General features: G+C 42.2%; 1 protein-coding gene across 8 annotated transcripts in view; it reads left to right on the forward strand.

Annotated features, from left to right (window-relative positions):
- ZMIZ1 (zinc finger MIZ-type containing 1) overlaps positions 1-3,816 on the forward strand; it is a 365,816-nt gene extending 362,000 nt beyond the window's left edge. For all 8 annotated transcript variants that reach the window (XM_069863880.1, XM_069863879.1, XM_069863883.1 and 5 more), the window contains one exon: positions 2,116-3,816. In XM_069863880.1, the coding sequence (XP_069719981.1) occupies positions 2,116-2,223 (108 nt within the window). In that variant the 3' untranslated portion in view covers positions 2,224-3,816. The remainder of the gene's footprint in view (positions 1-2,115) is intronic.
- The last annotated feature ends 14,854 nt before the right edge of the window (positions 3,817-18,670 follow it).

The raw sequence follows: 18,670 nt of genomic DNA on the forward strand, positions 1-18,670 counted from the left end.
TCTACCTTTGTACCTCAGACAGCAGAGGCACAAGACTCAAATAACTGGTTAAACGGCTCCAGCATTTGCTTCGGGAGCACTGGGTGCAACTCTTCGGATGCTACCCCTGAGCCTAGTACAGTCTTACAGCTTCTGCCCCTCAGCCTCCAACAGTCCCTGTGTCCCTTCCCTCTGCTCTGGAACAGCACCCTCAGTGCCCAGTGAGTCCTTCCCGAGGAATGTGATTTTCCTGCCAGCTGGGAAGGAGGGAAGCTGTGCTGCCTGGCCCCTCTGACCACGGCAAGCTGAGGTTGCTTGCACAGAGTCGTAGAATCGTTGAAGTTGGAAAAGACCTCTAAGCTCAGCTGGTCCAACCATCAGCCCAACACCACGATGCCTACTAAACCATGTCCTGAAATGCCACAGCTGCACAGGGTGATCAAAACTTAGAAGACTTCTCTTCAGACACATTGAGCATCTTGTTTAAACCTTTCATCTCTTTAAAAACTTATAAAAAAATCCCTTGTGTACAGAGTGAGTCCTGGAGACATTATGTTAAATTTTAACCATTGAGTTGTAAAATCATAGGACAAATTCAATCATTTTTACTTTCTACATATTTTGGTGGGGCTGCAGTTTTTCTTCTGTGTTTCTGTATTAGGTACTCCTAAAATATTATGATGGCAGGTGAAATACATTTTAAAGCCTTCTCTCTTTAGTCTAGTACTGTGGCAATAGCATTTTCATCATGAATAAAAGGAGGTGGTATTTTAAGCAAAGCATTCCTTCTGGGAGATTCTGTTTATGTCAACTTGACATTGTATATTTTTCAAAACACTTAGGAAGGAATAAACTTTCTGCATTTCATGTTTAGCTTATTGAAAAATACGTTCATCCATATAACATTGGAAGATGAAGCTGCATTTGCACGGGGTAATAGAAGCATATAAATATAATATTTGCATGCTAAATGTGATGCAGTCAAGCTTTTAGTTTTATAGTGTTCGAAAACAGAGAACAACATAAAATGAATCTCATACCTGCTATTACATGTGCTAAAGCAGTTCGTACTTTTGTCTTTGCTTTAATACAGCACTGAATATAAAGGGAGTTTATTACAAACTCTTCCCCACCATTTTTTATCCATGACACTTCTACTTTTGACTAGGACATGGCAAGGCGCAAAATAAAACAGAAAACATTGCCTACTACACAGCCCAGGAGTTAAGATTTGCTTGTTACCAGTCAGATCAAGAAGAATTTGAGTGATGGGTGGAAAAATTAATTTATTTGAAACACAGCGTTAATAGAGATGTAAATAAAACCCCCTCAACTCTTCCTTTTGATACTTTAAAGCATTGTGATTAGTACATCTCCTGTGGGATGGAGTGTTATGTCCCCTGACCTTTAAAATGACTGGAACTGCCTGTAACACTGCAGCTGAGTAAGCACTTCCAACCACTCTGAACTCCCTGCCACAGAAAGGGAAATACTCGCCCACCTGTCTTGCCATTCTTCTCCCCATCCATCTCCTCAGTTGTAATTTTCCCTCTCTTGGTTTTCCTTTTCTGGGCTAGTTTTAAACCAGGGCACGTTCCCTGCTGTGATTCACTGTCCCAGAGCTCCCATCAGTGAGCAGAAGCATCAGAGGAGTGAGGAGAGGACAGGGCTGCCTCCTTACGCAGGGATGCAGGCGTCGGGCGATTGTGGCCCTGCCCTGCCTGAGACCGGTCTCTGCTGATCTGCTTTTAAAGCTCAAATACCTATTGCTCAAACTGCGTGTTTCAGGTTTGTCTTCAGTCTTTTATATGACAGTAATATATGCAGTGAGCATTTTATTGAGAAGTTTTTGTCAGCATCACTAGCCGGGAAATATCCTTTGTGATGGGGAGGTTGGTTGAGAAATCCTAATTAAGGTGATAATGTAATGCTCAGGTGAATGCTGAGTCACACTGACTTTCGCATACAGGTGGATACTGCATTATTGCAGGGCGTTAGGTTTGTGTCGCTGCCTTCTGTTTTATTTGGCTATATCCCTATGAAAGCCAGTTCCTAGGAATGTGTGGTGTTCAATCCCTTTTTTTGCAATTGTGTTTCTGTTAGCTGTAATTTTCCTTTTATCTTTATATTTTATAGCTGCTTCCAGAACTCACGAATCCAGATGAGCTACTTTCGTACCTGGATCCTCCCGATTTGCCAAGCAATAGCAATGATGACCTTCTGTCTCTCTTTGAGAACAACTGAAACCATACGTGTTCCCCCACCCCTTTCACTTGTTCACACGTGTGTGGCTGCACAGCGAGGAATCTTAACACTCCTTTTCCACAAGAGAAGAAAAAAAACTCACAACTTGATCCAATGGTGCACTCCCTGCTTTCTTTTTCTCGGAACTGCTTTTGTCAGCTTCAAAGACTGCAACAGTGATGGGAGAAAAAAAGACAAAACCTACATGAATGCAGTAATCTCTGAGTCTGCCGTGCTACATGTGACAAAGCAGCAGAGACAGTTGTGCAACTGTTGGAACCCCGTTCGTTGTTCATCCTCCAGAGAGAGAGTTCTGTGATAAACATGGTGTGAAGTATCTTGGCAAAACCAAATTTGGCAAGGGAAGAAAACGGAACTGTCTGTAACTGACCCATCTCAGAGTGTCCTTCCAATGCGTGTTCTTCCATGGTTTTGAAACTGTATCTCCCTCTACCCCACCACCCCTGTGCCCCTCTCCGACCATGGGTTGGCATTGGAGGGATTGTCCTGGCCACACACACGAAGGAAAAACATAAAACCACGTACAAAGCTCAAAAAAAGCACAAATCCTACAGTCGAGTGGCAAAGAGAGGAGGCAGACAGGCCGGGCAGAGGGAGCCGGCAGTTTAGTGGGTGCGACTGAAGTGTCAAAGTCCTGAGAATCCCCACGCGGCAGCGAGGGGCGTTGGAGTTTCTGCCAGCGTGGGAATCTGAACCCCTCTTAGCAGAGGGCTCCTCTTCCCAAACACACAGATCGGAAACACCCAGGAAAAACAACAACAAAAGAAATGTTTGTGGTGTTTAGGGGTTGTTTTGTGGTTTTGGTTTCAATCCAGTGCCGTTTGTGGCTGCATTAACATCCGGCTGTTGAGGTGGCTGTAATAGATCTTTTTGCCATGTACAGGATGGAAGAGGGAGGGGGGATGCAGACCAACCTGTTCCTGTTATTACCTACAGCCTTCGGTGCCCGTGCGTGTGTGTCACTGTCTGCACTGCACAATTCATAGTAAGACAAGCTGGGTCGAAGGCAGCCAGGAAATTATTGCAGGACGGAGGGAGAGTAACATCACTATCTGCGTTAATTATGTTTAATAATCAGCTTGAGAAGGGGCTTTGCCATCCAACAGACATCTCGCAGCTTCTGTTTTGTTTTGCTTTGCGTTCTGTTTTTGAGACTGCTACAGATAATTCAGCCTTTTTCCTTTTCTCCTCCTTCAGTTTCTCTTTTTAAACTCTGGCTGCCGGGATGAGCTACTTCTCCCAAAGGACCGGGTGTGGGGAGACTCAGTACTGTCAGTGACTGCCCCTGCCCTCGAGACCCTGCTGCCACAATCACTGTCTTGCCCCTGTGGTCTGTGCTTCTCGTGTGGTTGCTGCTCCTGCATGAGCTTCCTATTGCTTCTGTGCCCATTCCTGTGCTCTTCGTCTCTCTCTTTTATAAATGATGTACAGTAGCCGTGTAAGAAGTGCATGTGTGCCAACTTTGCCCTCGTGGTGCAACATTTCAGCTTTTGCCCACTGTACAGTTCTTGGTTTCATTTCTTTTTTGTTACTAAAGCCAGTTTGACCCTGCTGCTTTTCCTCATCTCAAATCCAATCGAACGCCCGTCATTTGCTCCCCACAACATGTTTTAAACTGAAGTGCCAGGCAGAATTTGGTTTGTCCCTGTCAGTTTGACTAGGTAGCTCCCCAGCCCTCTGTGTTTCGTTTGCGATGCTGTAAATGGCATGCTCTGTGCTTAACAACTCTGGATTTGCTTTCCTCACCAAAGTCATACTTGTAAATTCTTTGCGGTTCCTGTTTCATTTTGCTCTTTTCGTTAACGTTTCCCACTACTGCTGTACATGCGTCGTGATATATATATGCTAGTCCGCAGCACCTTGCTGTAGATATTAAAGGAAACGGCGGTTTAGTTCTTTCGTTTTCCAGTAGGAGTATTGAATCTGTCAGGCATATTACGTAGAGGTGGTCCCACACTTATATTTTTCCTGTTTCGAGTTTTTTTAAGAAAGGCGCTGTTCATTATGCAAAATCAATTATTTTAAGAATTGCTACTGTAAATATCTTTGTGAATATTTTAGTATCGTCTTTGATAATATTCAACATTTTCATGATCTGGTTATACTTTTGCTGGTGTTTTTAAATACCTTGTCTGAAGAAAAAATATGAGTCCTTTTTTAAAAAAAGAAAATTGAGGGTTCTTTAACAGAAATAAGGGAGTTGCTTCGGGTTTTTTTTCCTCCCCCCCCCAATTTGTTTTGATAAACTAGCCCAAATTTCATATCCATTTATGTGAGGAATGAATTGATACATCAGGCAGTACCTGGACAGTCAGGGCCCAGCTCTGTCAGGGAAACATAATAAGTGATTGTCTAGGGCAAAAGAAGCCCCAGCTAACAGACCAGCGTTCATTGACTGTGGGTGATCGTGGCCTGGTAATGGCAGAGATGATGTTTGTTTGCCCAGAACCCCTCGGACCAGCTGTCTGAACAGGTAAAGATGCACTAAGGTGGGCAGCGAGCATGTAAGGTACCATATTTATATCGCTGTTCCGGTGCTCTGGCTGAAACTGGGGCACAGTAACACCTAGGGATGTCGGTGGGTGGGGAGGGAAACAGTATAGTATATTTTATTCTGCTTAGAAGTGTCTTTTTTCTTATGTAGGCTTGACAACCTGTAGAGGATCTCTGCAGAATATTAAAGATACCTTGGTGTAACACATGGTATATGGTTGTGGTGTGGTGCTGCTATCACACACCTCCCAGGAGAGGCCGTTCTTCAGTTACAGATGTGTTTTGTAGCCATTTTACTGTAGTAGTTTCCCCCTGTATTTTTGCTGCATTGTTTATTTAGGTATTGAAGTCATTTGCAGGGGTGGCTAATGATAAACTGACTTTTTATGCCCTTAGAGTTTGGAGATTTGTTTGGGGGGGGAGGGAGGGGGAAGGGATCCTTAAGCCATAGGTTTGAGATTAAAGATTTCTCACTATTAGTTGGGAAACTGGTTGCTCAGATTTTTTTAATCGATTCTATTTAATGTTCCACCCTCCGTCGATTCCTGAGCAGCTGAGTTGGTCACCTGAAATGAATTTTAAACACAACATTAGTATTTTAAACCAGGTATGTTAAGGATTGACCTTTTGCTAACCGGTAGTATTTAAAACTTATCCTTTAAAAGTACCTGTTGGAAAGCATAAAGGGAAAAAAAACCCACCCCACAGATACTAGCAATATGTTTGGAGCAGTATTTGCATCTGCTTTGTGTGGTAACAGAGTTAAAGTGGATGGTTGACATTTTTAAGCTTACAGAAACGTTTGGTTTCTAAGCAGACGTTCAGAGAAATAAACAATTTTTACCCATCACCCAAATGTTGGACATTTGAGACAGTTTTACAATCAGGTACTGTATCATGGAATCAGTGTGAAAAAGCTTCTAAGTGAAAATTTAGTTATTTTTTTATCTGTTCACTGCCGTATTAAAGTTTAGAGGAGAAAACCTAGCAAATAGGGTAATCACAGTCATTTCTTTTAAAGTTTAATTATTATATGAAATTCCAGTAGTATTTTTATTATTCTTTTTTTTTTTGGTTGTTCGTTTACTTTTTAATTGTTTCCCTATGGAAGTTCATCTGGGAAAGAACCCACAGAGATCTACAGTTCTGCTGCCAAGACATTCTTATAGGACTGACAGATAATGCTGATGTCTGCAGCGGAGACTCAAGGGACAGCTGTACATATGTAAATGACAAATAGAGACATGTTAACAGAAATGCATTCATTTTCCTTGGAATGTGCATTGTTTTTATTTCGCAGGAAGAAAATAATTAAAAAAAAAAAAAGCTTGAAGCTCCATCTTATGTGGAAAATGAATCCTGTTTGTTAGCGTTCGTGGAGTCTCGGCATTTGTTTCACTTTCACTTCTGTAATATACTCTGATCCTTTGTTTTTGTTTTATCTACATGTAATATTTAGCTGACGTGTACTAGTCTATCACCTGTGTATTTTTAGGGTGCTACAGAAATAATGAAGAAAAATACGGGGATTAAAAAAGAAAAAGAAAAAAAAAAGAAATTGTAACCAAATTCATACTTTGTACAATTTTTGATATCGCGATCAGAGGGGGAATTAAAAGAAAAACAACAGTACAATCTGAGGTAACCTGCAAAAATGGCCATTGTCTTTGTTTGTACATTGTATGTACAGTACAATGCAATCATTTCATACTTTAAACTGGTCAGAAAAAATAATTGTGATTTTTAGTCTTGCAAAACTGTATGTAGTTAGATGATGTGACAACCTAATATTTATCTAATAAATATGTATTCAGATGAAACCTGTATATTAGGTGTTCATGTGGTTATTTTGTATTTAAAAATCAAATTCTTTGACTATTGCTAGACATTTATATACTCTGTTGTAACACTGAAGTATTCGCATTTCCTTATGTTATTTTTTTTTTTTTCCTAAATAAATTGGCAGAATTAAGGTCTGGTGAATTGGCAGCTACTTTGTAAATTATTAGTTTCTGTTTGAAACAGCCAGTTTCCTGGTTGCCCTCCCTGGTTTGTGTTAATGTGAGGGTAACTGCGCAGGGTGTACCTGGTCAGGGAGCAGGAAGGGAAAGGTGTGAACCACCCTGGAGAAACACCGGATAAAAGGTGATTAATGCAAATTTACTTAAAGACGCAGAGTCATATAGAAGAAAGTTCCTGCCAAGCAAGGTATCAGTGACTTTTGGTTCAGTATGCAGGACACCACGCGTCGCCTACTCAAGTCAGTTACTTGGGAATGGGATCTTTGCACCATATGGATAACAGGAAAGGCTAGTTTGGCTCTGCTGTTGGCACGGGTTGGTTATTCTACAGGATTATTGTCTAATCCTTGTGGAGGGCTAAACATCCAACACAGTAGATGGTTAGCTTTGTTTTAAATTCTCCTGGATTTGATAGTTTTCAATTGGAACCCATCATTAAAGTGAAATCGATGACTTTGGAAGGTGACTAAAAATGAGATGATGTTTTTAATGCATCCCCATTTTAAAGTTGAAGGTTTCAAAATGCAGCCTTTGGGTCACCAAGTCTGCTTCGTTTATCTACGTTTCTAACAGTGAGCAGAGTGAGTTGTGACACAAGGGATCTACATGAGGCCGAATCGGCAACAGCCGTGGCACACACAGGTCCTGTCCTGGTGGAGTTCTGTCCCTGTGCTTCACCACGGATGCCTGTCCCTTTACATCCTAGAACTTTTTAATAGAGAATTCCTGAGCATCTTTGTATTTCTATATGACATTTGTAGAAGTGTTTAGTCTAAACCACCTCTTTATCCATTCAAACACATAGGAACGATCACACTGTTTGAGAATATGCATATCTATACAAGTGTATAATTGAGAGAGCAATTAGTGCACATCTCCACACAGACACAAGTCCATGTTTTTGAATGAGGTACACACAAATATATAAACAGATACATATAAAAAAAATCTAGATATTTATTTTCTCACTTTGTTTCCAACTCTCAGCTTCTGCCTTCCTTGCTGGCACTGCCCATTACAATGGGCATTGAGGAGAGCATGATAAAACTGAGTTACAGTGCACTCAGTAGTGAGATAAAAAAATGTATTTATCTATTACAGCCGATAATTAATGAATATTTTGTTTCTGGTGTTCTATTTTTCTGGAAGTGTCAGTGAGACATTGTGTGAACGCGCTGTGGCACTGTACAGATGGAGAAGAGTATGACGACCTCAAGTTGTCCTTAAGTGCTTCAAAGAAGACTGAGGAGGCTACAACAATTCTGCAAGCAGAACGTCTCCCAGACGCCACCAAGGACCCCAGGACAGGTAGGATGTGTGTATCCAGCTGATGCCTGTGTCTCCCATCCCGTGTTCCAGCAGTGTCCTGTGCATCATGCGCTCTTCCTGTGCAGCCACGTACGTGAGTATCCGTCTACGACTTCTCTTCTTACCCATGTGCTTATCAGTTGACAAACAACTTCAGAACACTCTCACTGCCCAACTCTTCTTTCTCCATTCTTCCTAATCAGTCTGAATCTCTGAATCACATTGTTTTGGCCGTGCACATTGTATTCCGTTGCCATGCACTTCACTGTGCCTTTTACAGGAGCAGGAGACTGAAGACAATGAGAAACATGGGAGGAGCACCTGTTTGTTTTCTGCTTGGACAACAGGGATGAGACTCCTGTGCATAGAGCTGCTTGCTTTCCTTTGAAGAAGAAAGCCAGGTAGCATATAAAGCAGTTGTACAACCTCATATGCTCTGTATAATGCTCTCATTTATTCTGCTTTTTCCCTTTAAAACCAATTAATGCATTTTTACATTTGTGTCCCTAGTTTTTTATTCGTGTGCGTATTTAACCAGAACCCACTTCTCTCTTAGCTGCTTAAATTCCAGATCTTCCTGTATTGCAAACTTCAATTGCAAACGGGAGCAATTACCTTTCTTTTTTACATTTTGAGTTATTTCACCATGTTACCTTAGTACAGTTTTCCACTTCCAGTGCCACCAAAATCCTACAGGCTCTGTGTAGGGTATGACTCCCAATGTCTGTCATTGTGTCACTGAACTATTCCCATTTGTTCCCTCTAAAAGAAACACAAGACTGTTCTTTATCAGAGCAACCTCTGAAATCTGCTGAGGTATCGTCTCCAACAGCCTACAGGATTTTCCAAAGGAATGTTGAAGCAGTCCACAAGGAACCTAATCAATGACGCAATTTTATTTACAAAGCAAGCAGACAGCAATGACATCGTGACTCCTGCAGGTGTTGGCGTACAGCTGGGTGCAGGTGGCCTTACTGGTTTGTTTGCTATGTAGTTCATCTGCATATCCAGAAACTCCTTTCCTCAGTCATAATAATTGGTGTTCTGCTCTTTAGGTCTCGCCTTCTGCTAAAACCCATCTTTTTTCTAAGTGGATGGACTAGATGAGATGAAGCTCTTTTCCCTGTTTATTGAGTACGGCTGCTTGGTTTGCTCAGTGTCTTTCCAGTTATTAAACTCACTGTATTTTTTGATATATCCAGCTACAGAGTGAAGTTAGCTTCTCTATGAACACAAGTATCTCCCACTTCTAAATACTCTGGTTTCTCTATACATTTTTTGCTTCATTAGACATTCTAGAAGTTTGGGGATTGCCAGTTCTGGTTTTCCTCTAGGTCAGAGTTTCAACCAATTTCATTTTTAAATGAGTCTTACACCCTGGACTTTCCTGTTTGTCCATAGTTCTTTCATCATGCTGGTTGTAGGGGTTTTGTTGAACTGTTCTGGAACGTTTAGTTTCATTTGTCGCCTTGTTCACATATCAACACATTGATTGTTGTGAACATGGTGAAGGGTTGTTAATTTTAATAAAATTAATCTGGTCAAATGTGAGAAAAAGTGAAATATTTTTTTTAAATATTGAGGCTATTGTTAGGGTTGTATTCTTTTTTTTCTTCATTTGGCCTGCAAAATTTCAATAAAATGCCCCACACCTATGTAATGAAATGCTGGAGTTGAAGTCTTATTGGGGTTTTAATGCATATTTAAATTGATTCAAATTTTCACACACTTTTTTTATGTTTCACATTTATAATCATTGCTCATCTTTTTCCTTGTTTGTTGCTTCTGTATTTTTCAGGATGTACATTTTGTATGTTTTTAAGACAGGCGTAATCAGTGAATTTTGGACTTACCCATATAGCTGTCCCAGTTAGTAATGGGTGAAAATGCACAGTTCATAAAGCTGGGTACAATGTGTTGCTTCACAAGAAATCCTATTTGGCGAGCAGTTTTCCTTTCTAAATCAGGAATGATGAGCCCTGTGTGTAGAAGCATTACTGCCCTATCACCAGTACCAAACTGATGGCAAAATGTGCAGGAGTAGCACTGAGACAATACTGGAAGTCAAGGGAACCTGGATTCCTGACTCCTCTGAATGCTAATAGAAACTCTTACCCTGAGCTTTTTAAGTCTTTCACCGAACATTTCATTATCCAAAAATGATGTTCTTCATTTGTAAATGTGGCAAGTGTTAATTTGCATCTGACAAAGTACTGGCTCAGTCGGTGGGACATTGTGTATTCAGATGATCGTCACATGCAGTTTTGTCATAGAATTATGTCATAAGGTTTGATGCTAATGCAGCAGTGCTGTTCCATGCCAATGGAAGCAATCATTTCTGTAGCGAAAATGAAAAAAAAAACCCAAACCAGAAAGGAATCAAAGAGATTATGTGTTGTGAGAGCAGAATTGTTGATTAAGGAAACTGGAATTAAGGAATTCTTTTTGTTTTGTTACGTCTGTGAAGCTTTTCATTTCTGGGTGATTCTTGTTCAAAATGGCTATCTGACCATTTTTAGCTTTCAGCTCCTGTTGTGAAGTTGTACAACTGAAAAACATGTCCCAAGCCTGTGATTATTGGTATAATTAGTTTAGTGCAGACAGGATAATTCATTGTGTACGAGGTACAGGGGGACCTGTTACCTCGAAGGGTTATTGTTCAGATTTACACACAATACAGAAGCTTTACTGGGCAACTGATTAAAGCAGAGCTTTTGAGAAACAGGGTAGAGAAGAAAGGTCATGAAGACACGACTATGTAAGGAAAATAATTGTGTATAAAGCTGCTGAATATTGAAGGAGGGGGAGGATCAGAAAAGGGACCAAATTGAATCAAAGACCCAAGGGAAAATAATCAAAAAATCAAGTACTATAGCAGGGATGGAGAATGAAAAACACATAGTTGAGCATGTGGGGTGCTGCTGATGACATGCTGCATGGGACTGTGGGTCCCACACAGCCCTGTGCCTCTGTGAACACTGCAACCATTTCTCGCTTAAGTTGCAAGTAAAATTGACTTCTAAAATGCACCTCAACCTAGAATGTTGCCTTACCACTCTGTTGGTCTTAAAAAGCCCAGATGTGATGCTCTTCCCCTTTCTTTCACCTGGCTGCATTTTCTAGTATTCTTGAAAGCAGTTGCAGGAAGTGTCGACACTCTGGCTTTATTTTTATCAGTTATACTTCAGTTATGTCATAGAAACAAGACCTGGTCGATGGAGTCACACGGTGAGAGAAAAGAGGAGGCACAGTGGGAGCTGGTAGGGGTGAGAGAACAGATATAGGCTTCCATGCAAGCAAGTGTTGTGACAGCCACTTGGGAGGGGATGGCAGAGGGCACAGTGCAGTGTTGACTTCCACTCCCCAGGAGGGACCTGCTAAGAGTCTCCTCTGATGAGTAATTCCTGGGTGATTCCATTTTCAGTAAGAGCATCCCAAGCTCCAGGCTCATCTTAGTAGCATGAAGTAGTATGACTCACCACTTCTAAAAGTATTCCTGATAGTATTACCTTATTACTTGGTTCCTTGGATCAGAGGTGGTGCTTCACAGGCCAGTGAACTGAACTGATCCCTATAAATTTCAAGTTCTGTTATAATTGATATTTCTGTGATTTAGAACACAGAAGGGCTCCCATAACTTTTGCCATACCTTAACGCTGCCATGTGTTCATAAAGATACAAAACGTCTCCCCACTCACCCACAGACAAATGACCTACCTAGGCATTCTGAAGCTTTGCAAATCCCCTCATTTTCCTTCTAGCCTAAAAGGATACACTTTAAAAGTCCTGCACGCCTTGCCAGTTGTGGTGACCTCTGTGTAAATATGCACAGATCAGCTGTAGTGGCGTAAGGGCAATACTCTGTGCAGCTGCTGGCATCTGCGTGGTGCCCTGCGTAAGGGGGCGGTGTAATCCGACATATTAGCAGTGAGTTTCCATACATTATGCAGGGAGGTTGAGTAATGAATTCCATGCAAGCAATGTCACTCAGAACTCCTGAAATGAAAATGCTAATCACAACTGTGAAGAGCATGAGTGGATCGAGGTTTTTCTTGTCTGACTATTTTGTAGGTAATTAGTATGAAGCCATGTGGGGAAACTCCTCCTTTGCGTACAGTGTGTGCTGGAGAGATGGTTCATGCTGTGAGCTGGATTACTACAAGTTCCTAAGAGGAAACCTCGATCAGGGGGAATATTTATTAGTGTTTTTTCTTTTTATCTGTAAATGTAGCTGTGTGGCTACTTTGTGCCCTTTGAGCTCTTCTATCATTTAATTTCACACTGCAATCACTTAGTATAATGGAAAGATCTTTCACCATCTCCCCTGCTCTGGTCCCCACTCATAAATAAATGCGTATCACAGATACAGATCACAGAAATCCTTCCCAGCTCTCAACTCCTCTTCTAGCTTAGCCAGAATCTTGAAGAAAAAATGACTTCGAGTGTTCTGAAGTGCAGCACATCCAGGCTCTGCAGATGGAGACTGGCAATGCCCACTGCCAATTCCTGCTCTCCCCACTTAAAATCAAGCTGAGTCCTTGTATGACCTCTCCCTTGACTAACAGTCCAGATTAGCAGAGTCCTTGAGATAACCAGGTCCCAGATGTGCAAAGGTTCTTAAAATCAGTGTTAGAGTCGATATCATGGGAATTCCCTGGATCTCAGTATCAAGTGATGTTCCTGTGAAATCCACTTAATTGCTACAGTTTGTATTTGGGGGGTTATTTGCATGGTCTAAGCATACAGCCCCATGAAGGGTGCATCAAAGTGTGTCACAGACGAAGATGAACTGCATGTAGTTCATTATTGCAGTCGGTAGGTTGCAAAGCGTGATCTTGCCACGGTTGGCAAGATCAATCCAACAGCAGAAACCCAAGATTGAATAACACAATTAACCTACAATCCTGCCTCACAAACAAGCAGGTGTACAGTCGGACAGTTAGAACCAGGGGTGCCTGTTACCATTGTACCAGTGCAGAGTCTGTCTGCTGGAAGGTGACGCTGTTTCAAGCCCCTTGGAAAAAAAATCCCTAAATTCAGATCACATCTCAAGCATCTATTCCTTCTGTTTCTTTAGAAAAGTCACTTCACTGCTGCTATTATTTCCTGTCCATCTTGACACATGGTGGTGATATTCACTCAGTAGCTTCATAGTTTTGTTTATGAAGACTTTTAAGTTGTGAGCAATATACCAATATGGAATACTGCTATTGTATCTTTTAAGGTTCTTTTTCCCATGCAGGGATTTCTCTGCTAGGACATAAGAAGGATCCTTTAATAGGTGTTTTCCTAAAAATATCTATTTAGAAACTTCTATCGAACGTGTCCTCCTTTTTTATATGTCTGCAACTTCTGCATTGTCTTTTGAGATTGGGGAAGGGAGAGAGAATGATGAAATCTCCAGGGTGAGTACCAATCTCCCTGGAGTCTCTGCTGAAGCACCTATCTTTGCTTTTGTCTGTGCCTCCACATTGTGTTGCCTGTTTTACACATTGCAGGGATGCCATGTGCACTCGTTCTTTATCCAAATGTACTTATTTCCTATCCAGACACTGCAGAATTTCAACAATGAACAAGCCTTCAAACAGATGTGTTCAAGGCTCCTCTAAAATACTTTTGGTTTGCTGAGCTACCTCTGAGGTTCATTCACTCGTGATCAAGGGTGGTCTTTGACAGGAGTTTTGGAGAATTTTTCCTGTCCTTGGAAAGCCACCTCTGTAACTCACAGGTTCTCTGCCATAGCTACTGTCTGCATGAGTTTTAATGCACATCTCTGTGCTGGAGCAGACCGTAATGAGCGGCTCAGGTGCTTTATTGCCTAGGTCTAGAGACAATAATTCAGTCCATATTCCCAAATAAAAAAAAATTGCTCCTGAGAAAGACAGTGAGTTGTTTCGCTTCTCGCCAAGGCCTACAAATGAGGAAAACTGCATTGGTTGCTCTAACAAAGACACTTGTGAAATCTTAGCAAATAGAGTTCTGCCGGTGTTGCCTAAGGGTGAAATAAGGAGGTATTTTCTTTTGCTTCTTTTTTTTTATCTTGTTTATTAAATAATAAATCCTTCAGGGTCGGAACTGTCTGCTGTTATTGTTATGCACAGAATATAACACCCAAGCGCTAAATTTGGTTTGGGCTTTCAGTGGCTACTGCAATTAAAACAATACTAAAAAGAGTGTGAGGAGTTTTATGGTCACTAGGGAATACGCAGATTGATCATCAGATTAAGTGAAGTTCTCATTTCCCAAGAATTGACTTGAAGGTGAAAAGATATGACAAGGTAACTCAAAAATGCATACTGATTTAGCTACTATTAAAAAAAAAAATCACTTTTAGATTATTAGATTATTATTAATGGAATAGAAAACATTGGCATGGCAACATATGTATAAATTCATTGTTCACCCTTATCTTGGATATTATGCAAAGATTTCATCTCAGAAAATCTGTAGAAGTGGAAACAGCTCAAAAAAGGGCCATAAGGAAGACATGGAGCAGCTTTCTTATAAATAATAACTGAATCGCTGTGACCTTCCTGTTTCGAAAAGAAATGACTGAGAGGAGAAAAGATGTAGGTCCAAAAGTCATGCACAGTATGGCGAAGACATTGTCTCCCCCACTACGAGGAACAGGACGAGGAATAGGGTACATGTGATGAACCTTATGGGAGCAATATTCAATGCAAACAGAATCTTGATGCAAAAGGCAGCAGGTCTGTGGAAGAGCAGCTTCCAGTTCATTGCCAAGGAATCTCCTGATGCTAAGACTGAAGAGAGGTCTGATGATTGAGTAAGTACACAGAATTAAAACAATAAGAAGATTACTACATATCTAAATCACATCCAATTCGGGAAGTGGAAGTAGTAGGAGGTTGAAAGCATGCTGGCCTAAAACACACCTGTTTTCACTCTTCCTTAGGCATTCGTTTGAGATGGGATTTGGGACACGTTGGACTTGTAGCTATAAAGCATGGTATGTGCTATAGTCATTGCAACAATACCACCAGCTGTTGAAGGGCTATCTCTAAACTCTTAACTTGATACATTTATCCCTGATGTCCTTCCACTGAATGGGTGTGAATTATGAGTCTGTCTGGTGTGCAGGCCCGAAAAACAGAGTTGATCTAGGATTTCTCAGCTGTCTGTAATTGTACGTTGTAGTTCTGCCCTGCACTTTGTGGTCAGGGCACTGTCTCGATTGACAGTTTTCTGAAGATTCACTGAATGTCCTTTATGAAGTCACTTTTAGCTGCTTGACAACAAAGAACTTGGGTGGGATTGACAATTTACTCTTCTTCACGTGGGGGCTGTCCTGTCATACTGCATTATGTGGTTGCATTACTCTAACCTTCACTAGAATAAATTTATAATACAAGGAACATAGAAGTTAATTATTTGGATGAAATTAAATGTATGCAGATTGTGAAATATCCCAACAGGACTAGTTTTTTTAGAGACATTGTGCACAAGCTTATCCAAGGAGTCTGGCTGCTGGTATGTGGATGAGAGAGATCTCTTTGAGGTTGCAGAGCAGGAGCAAACCAGAGACATTTTGTGGCATTAAGAATTTGAAAAGCCTTTAGACGTTCTTAGATTAGATATTAGGAAGATTTTTTTTCCCCGAGAGAATGGTGAGGCAGTGGCACAGGTTGCCTGAAGAAGTCACGAATGCCCCATCCCTGGAGGTGTTCAAGGCCAGGCCGGATGGGGCATTCCTGACCCAGCAGAAGATGTCTCTGCCCATGGCAGGGGGGCTGGAACTGGATAATCTTTAAGAAGATGACTCAAAGCATTCTAATACAGCCAAGTAGCTAAGTATTTTGATCTAAGTTACTAATATGGGAAAGCTAAAATGGTAACTGTTATTATTTTCATATAAAACATGAACAGTATTTCCCTTTATAAACCCTTTCACTGCTCCATCTTATATGGGCAAACCCTTGGACAGGTTTCCCAGCCATGACATGGTGTCATGGACCCTCCAGGGGCTGCAGTGCCAGGGTGACACTGGTGGTGCATGCTCAGGCACACCTCTCTGTCTTGTCTCATGTCACTGATGCAATTCCCTGTGTGCTGTTGCTGAGTAATGCTGCAGTCGCAGCCCATGACTCCCATTTCTTTGCTGCACCCAATTATCCTGCACATGGGATGGTGGCTGCCTGACCTTTCCTGCTGAGGTGCTCCCCTGCGGGAACAGCCCAAAGGCATTACATGGCTTATGAAATTTTAGACACTTCCTATCCCTGTTAATCCCTGGCTGTGAGGAAATGTCCAAAAGAAACCAAAACACCTCAATGAAACAGCCCAAACAGCCCCTAAGAACCACTGAGAAACAGTGGGCGCTGAGTGGCTGGGCTCCCGCTTGGCAGCCGTGAGGGGAGCTGCGAGAGTGTTACCTGCAATCAATCAAAAAACCCATCCTGAAACAAAGTATTTTACTGAGTTCATAATTTTCTTAAAACTTAAGTGTCTACAACCCTGAGCAGAGGCCAGGATGTTTATAGAAGATATTACATTGTATGAGTTTACAAGTTTAAAGGTTATATTAAGTTTATGTTAAGTTTATAAGTTATGAAGTGCTTGCATCTCTGGGTAGATATTAGAATGTTTGTAGAAGATACCAGGTGTCTGCGTCTCTGGGATCGGGATGTTTGTAGTAAATAAATGAGGTTAATGAGGTGCAAAATACATTCTCCTTGTACCCTTGGGTAGCAAGGGGAGCCACGAGGGCAGCTGTGAGAGGTGAGGGGAGCCAAGAGGGCAAGCTCGAGTGTTTTACCTGAAATAAATCAAAAAGAAACTCCTGAAACAAAGCATTATACTGAGTTCATCAGTTTCTTAAGACTAAGTGTCTACATCCCTGAGCAGAGGCCAGGATGTTTATGAGTTATTACTCTATATAAGTTTACAAGTTTATAAGTTATATTAAGTTTATAATGTGAGAAACACTTATTCACCAGTAAAATGTTGAAAAGGACAAAGTCTTTGAAGCAAAGACAATAATAATTTTATTTCACAATTCAGTGCTCAGTCAGATGCCCTTCTAAAATAGGCATCCCATCTCACAAAAGCAGTAGGTATATATATACTAGTTTTAGACAAAGAACCGTATAAGTCCTCAAAGAATGTTTATTGTTTTAGGTTATCCAGCCATGTCTGGAGACTTCCTTCAGGTTATCTCCTGACCCAAGACAACTGCATCTCAGAAGTCAATTAAGCACATCAATAAATTCTGGCATCCCTAAGGCAGGTTATCTCTTGACCTAAAGCAGCTACGTCTTACAAGACAATTAAGCATATCAATAACTCTAAGAGAGTGCTTATTCTTTCAGGTTATTCATATATTATCTCTTGATACAAGGCAGATATATATTACAAGATAATTAAACACACAAACCAGCTGCAGCAAAACGTATCAATTAATTATCACGATAAATTTTTAAGTGTCTGCATCCCTGGGATCAGGATGTTTGTGGTAAAGGAAGGAGGGAAATAAGGTGCAGAGTACAGTTCCCTTATCTGTGCAAGGTCCTACACCTGGACCAGGGCAATCTGCAGTTTCAATACAGGATGGGGGACTATGTGATTCATAGAATCATGGAATCGTAGAATAACCAGGTTGGAAGAGACCCACTGGATCATCGAGTCCAACCATTCCTATCAAACACTAAACCATGCCCCTTAGCACCTCGTCCACCCGTGCCTTAAACACCTCCAGGGAAGGTGAATCAACCACCTCCCTGGGATTGAGAGCAGCCCTGCTGAGAAGGACTTGGGTTGATGAGAAACTCAACATGAGCAATGAGTGCTTGCAGCCCAGAACACCAAATGTGTCCTGGGCTGCATCAAAAGCAGCGTGGCCAGCAGGGTGAGGGAGGTGATTCTGCCCCTCTTCCTCTCTTGTGAGACCTTATCTGGAGTATTGTGTCCAGTTCTGGAATCCTTAACATAAGAAGGATACGGAAGTGTAAGAATGTGTCCAGAAGATGGCTACCAGGATGATCAAAGGGCTGGAGAACCTCTTGTATGAGGACAGGCTGAGAGAGCTGGGCTTGTTCAGCCTGGAGATGGCTCTAAGGAGATCTTATAGCGACCTTCCAGTACCTGAAGGGGCTACGAGAAAGCTAGGGAGGGACTGTTCACCACGGCTTGTGCTGACAGGACTAGGGGCAATGGGTATAAACCGGAGACGGGCAGATTCAGACTAGACATAAGGAGGAATTTCTTCACTATGAGGGCGGTGAAGCCCTGGCCCAGCTTGCCCAGGGAAGCTGTGGATTCCCCCTCTCTGGAGGTGCTCAGGGCCAGGCGGGATGGGGCTCTGAGCCCCCTGACCCCGCGTGAGACTGAGGGGGGCGGGTCTGTGGGCGGACAGGCGGGAGGGGGCGGGGCGGGGGCGGCTCAGCCCATAAAAGGCGGCGCCGTTTTCCCGCCTCTTTCCCCCCCGCGACCTTTCCCGCGCGATGCTGGCGCTGGGGGCCGCGCGCCGCCTGCTGCGGGCCCGGCTGCCCGCCCCCGCGCTGCCCCCCGCGCTGCCCCCCGCGCGCCGCGCCAGCAACCCCGTGGTGTTCCTGGAGGTGGGCGCCGACAACCTGCCCCTCGGCCGC

This window comes from Phaenicophaeus curvirostris, chromosome 9 (genome assembly GCF_032191515.1).
Source record: "Phaenicophaeus curvirostris isolate KB17595 chromosome 9, BPBGC_Pcur_1.0, whole genome shotgun sequence".
Taxonomy (NCBI): Eukaryota; Metazoa; Chordata; class Aves; order Cuculiformes; family Cuculidae; genus Phaenicophaeus; species Phaenicophaeus curvirostris.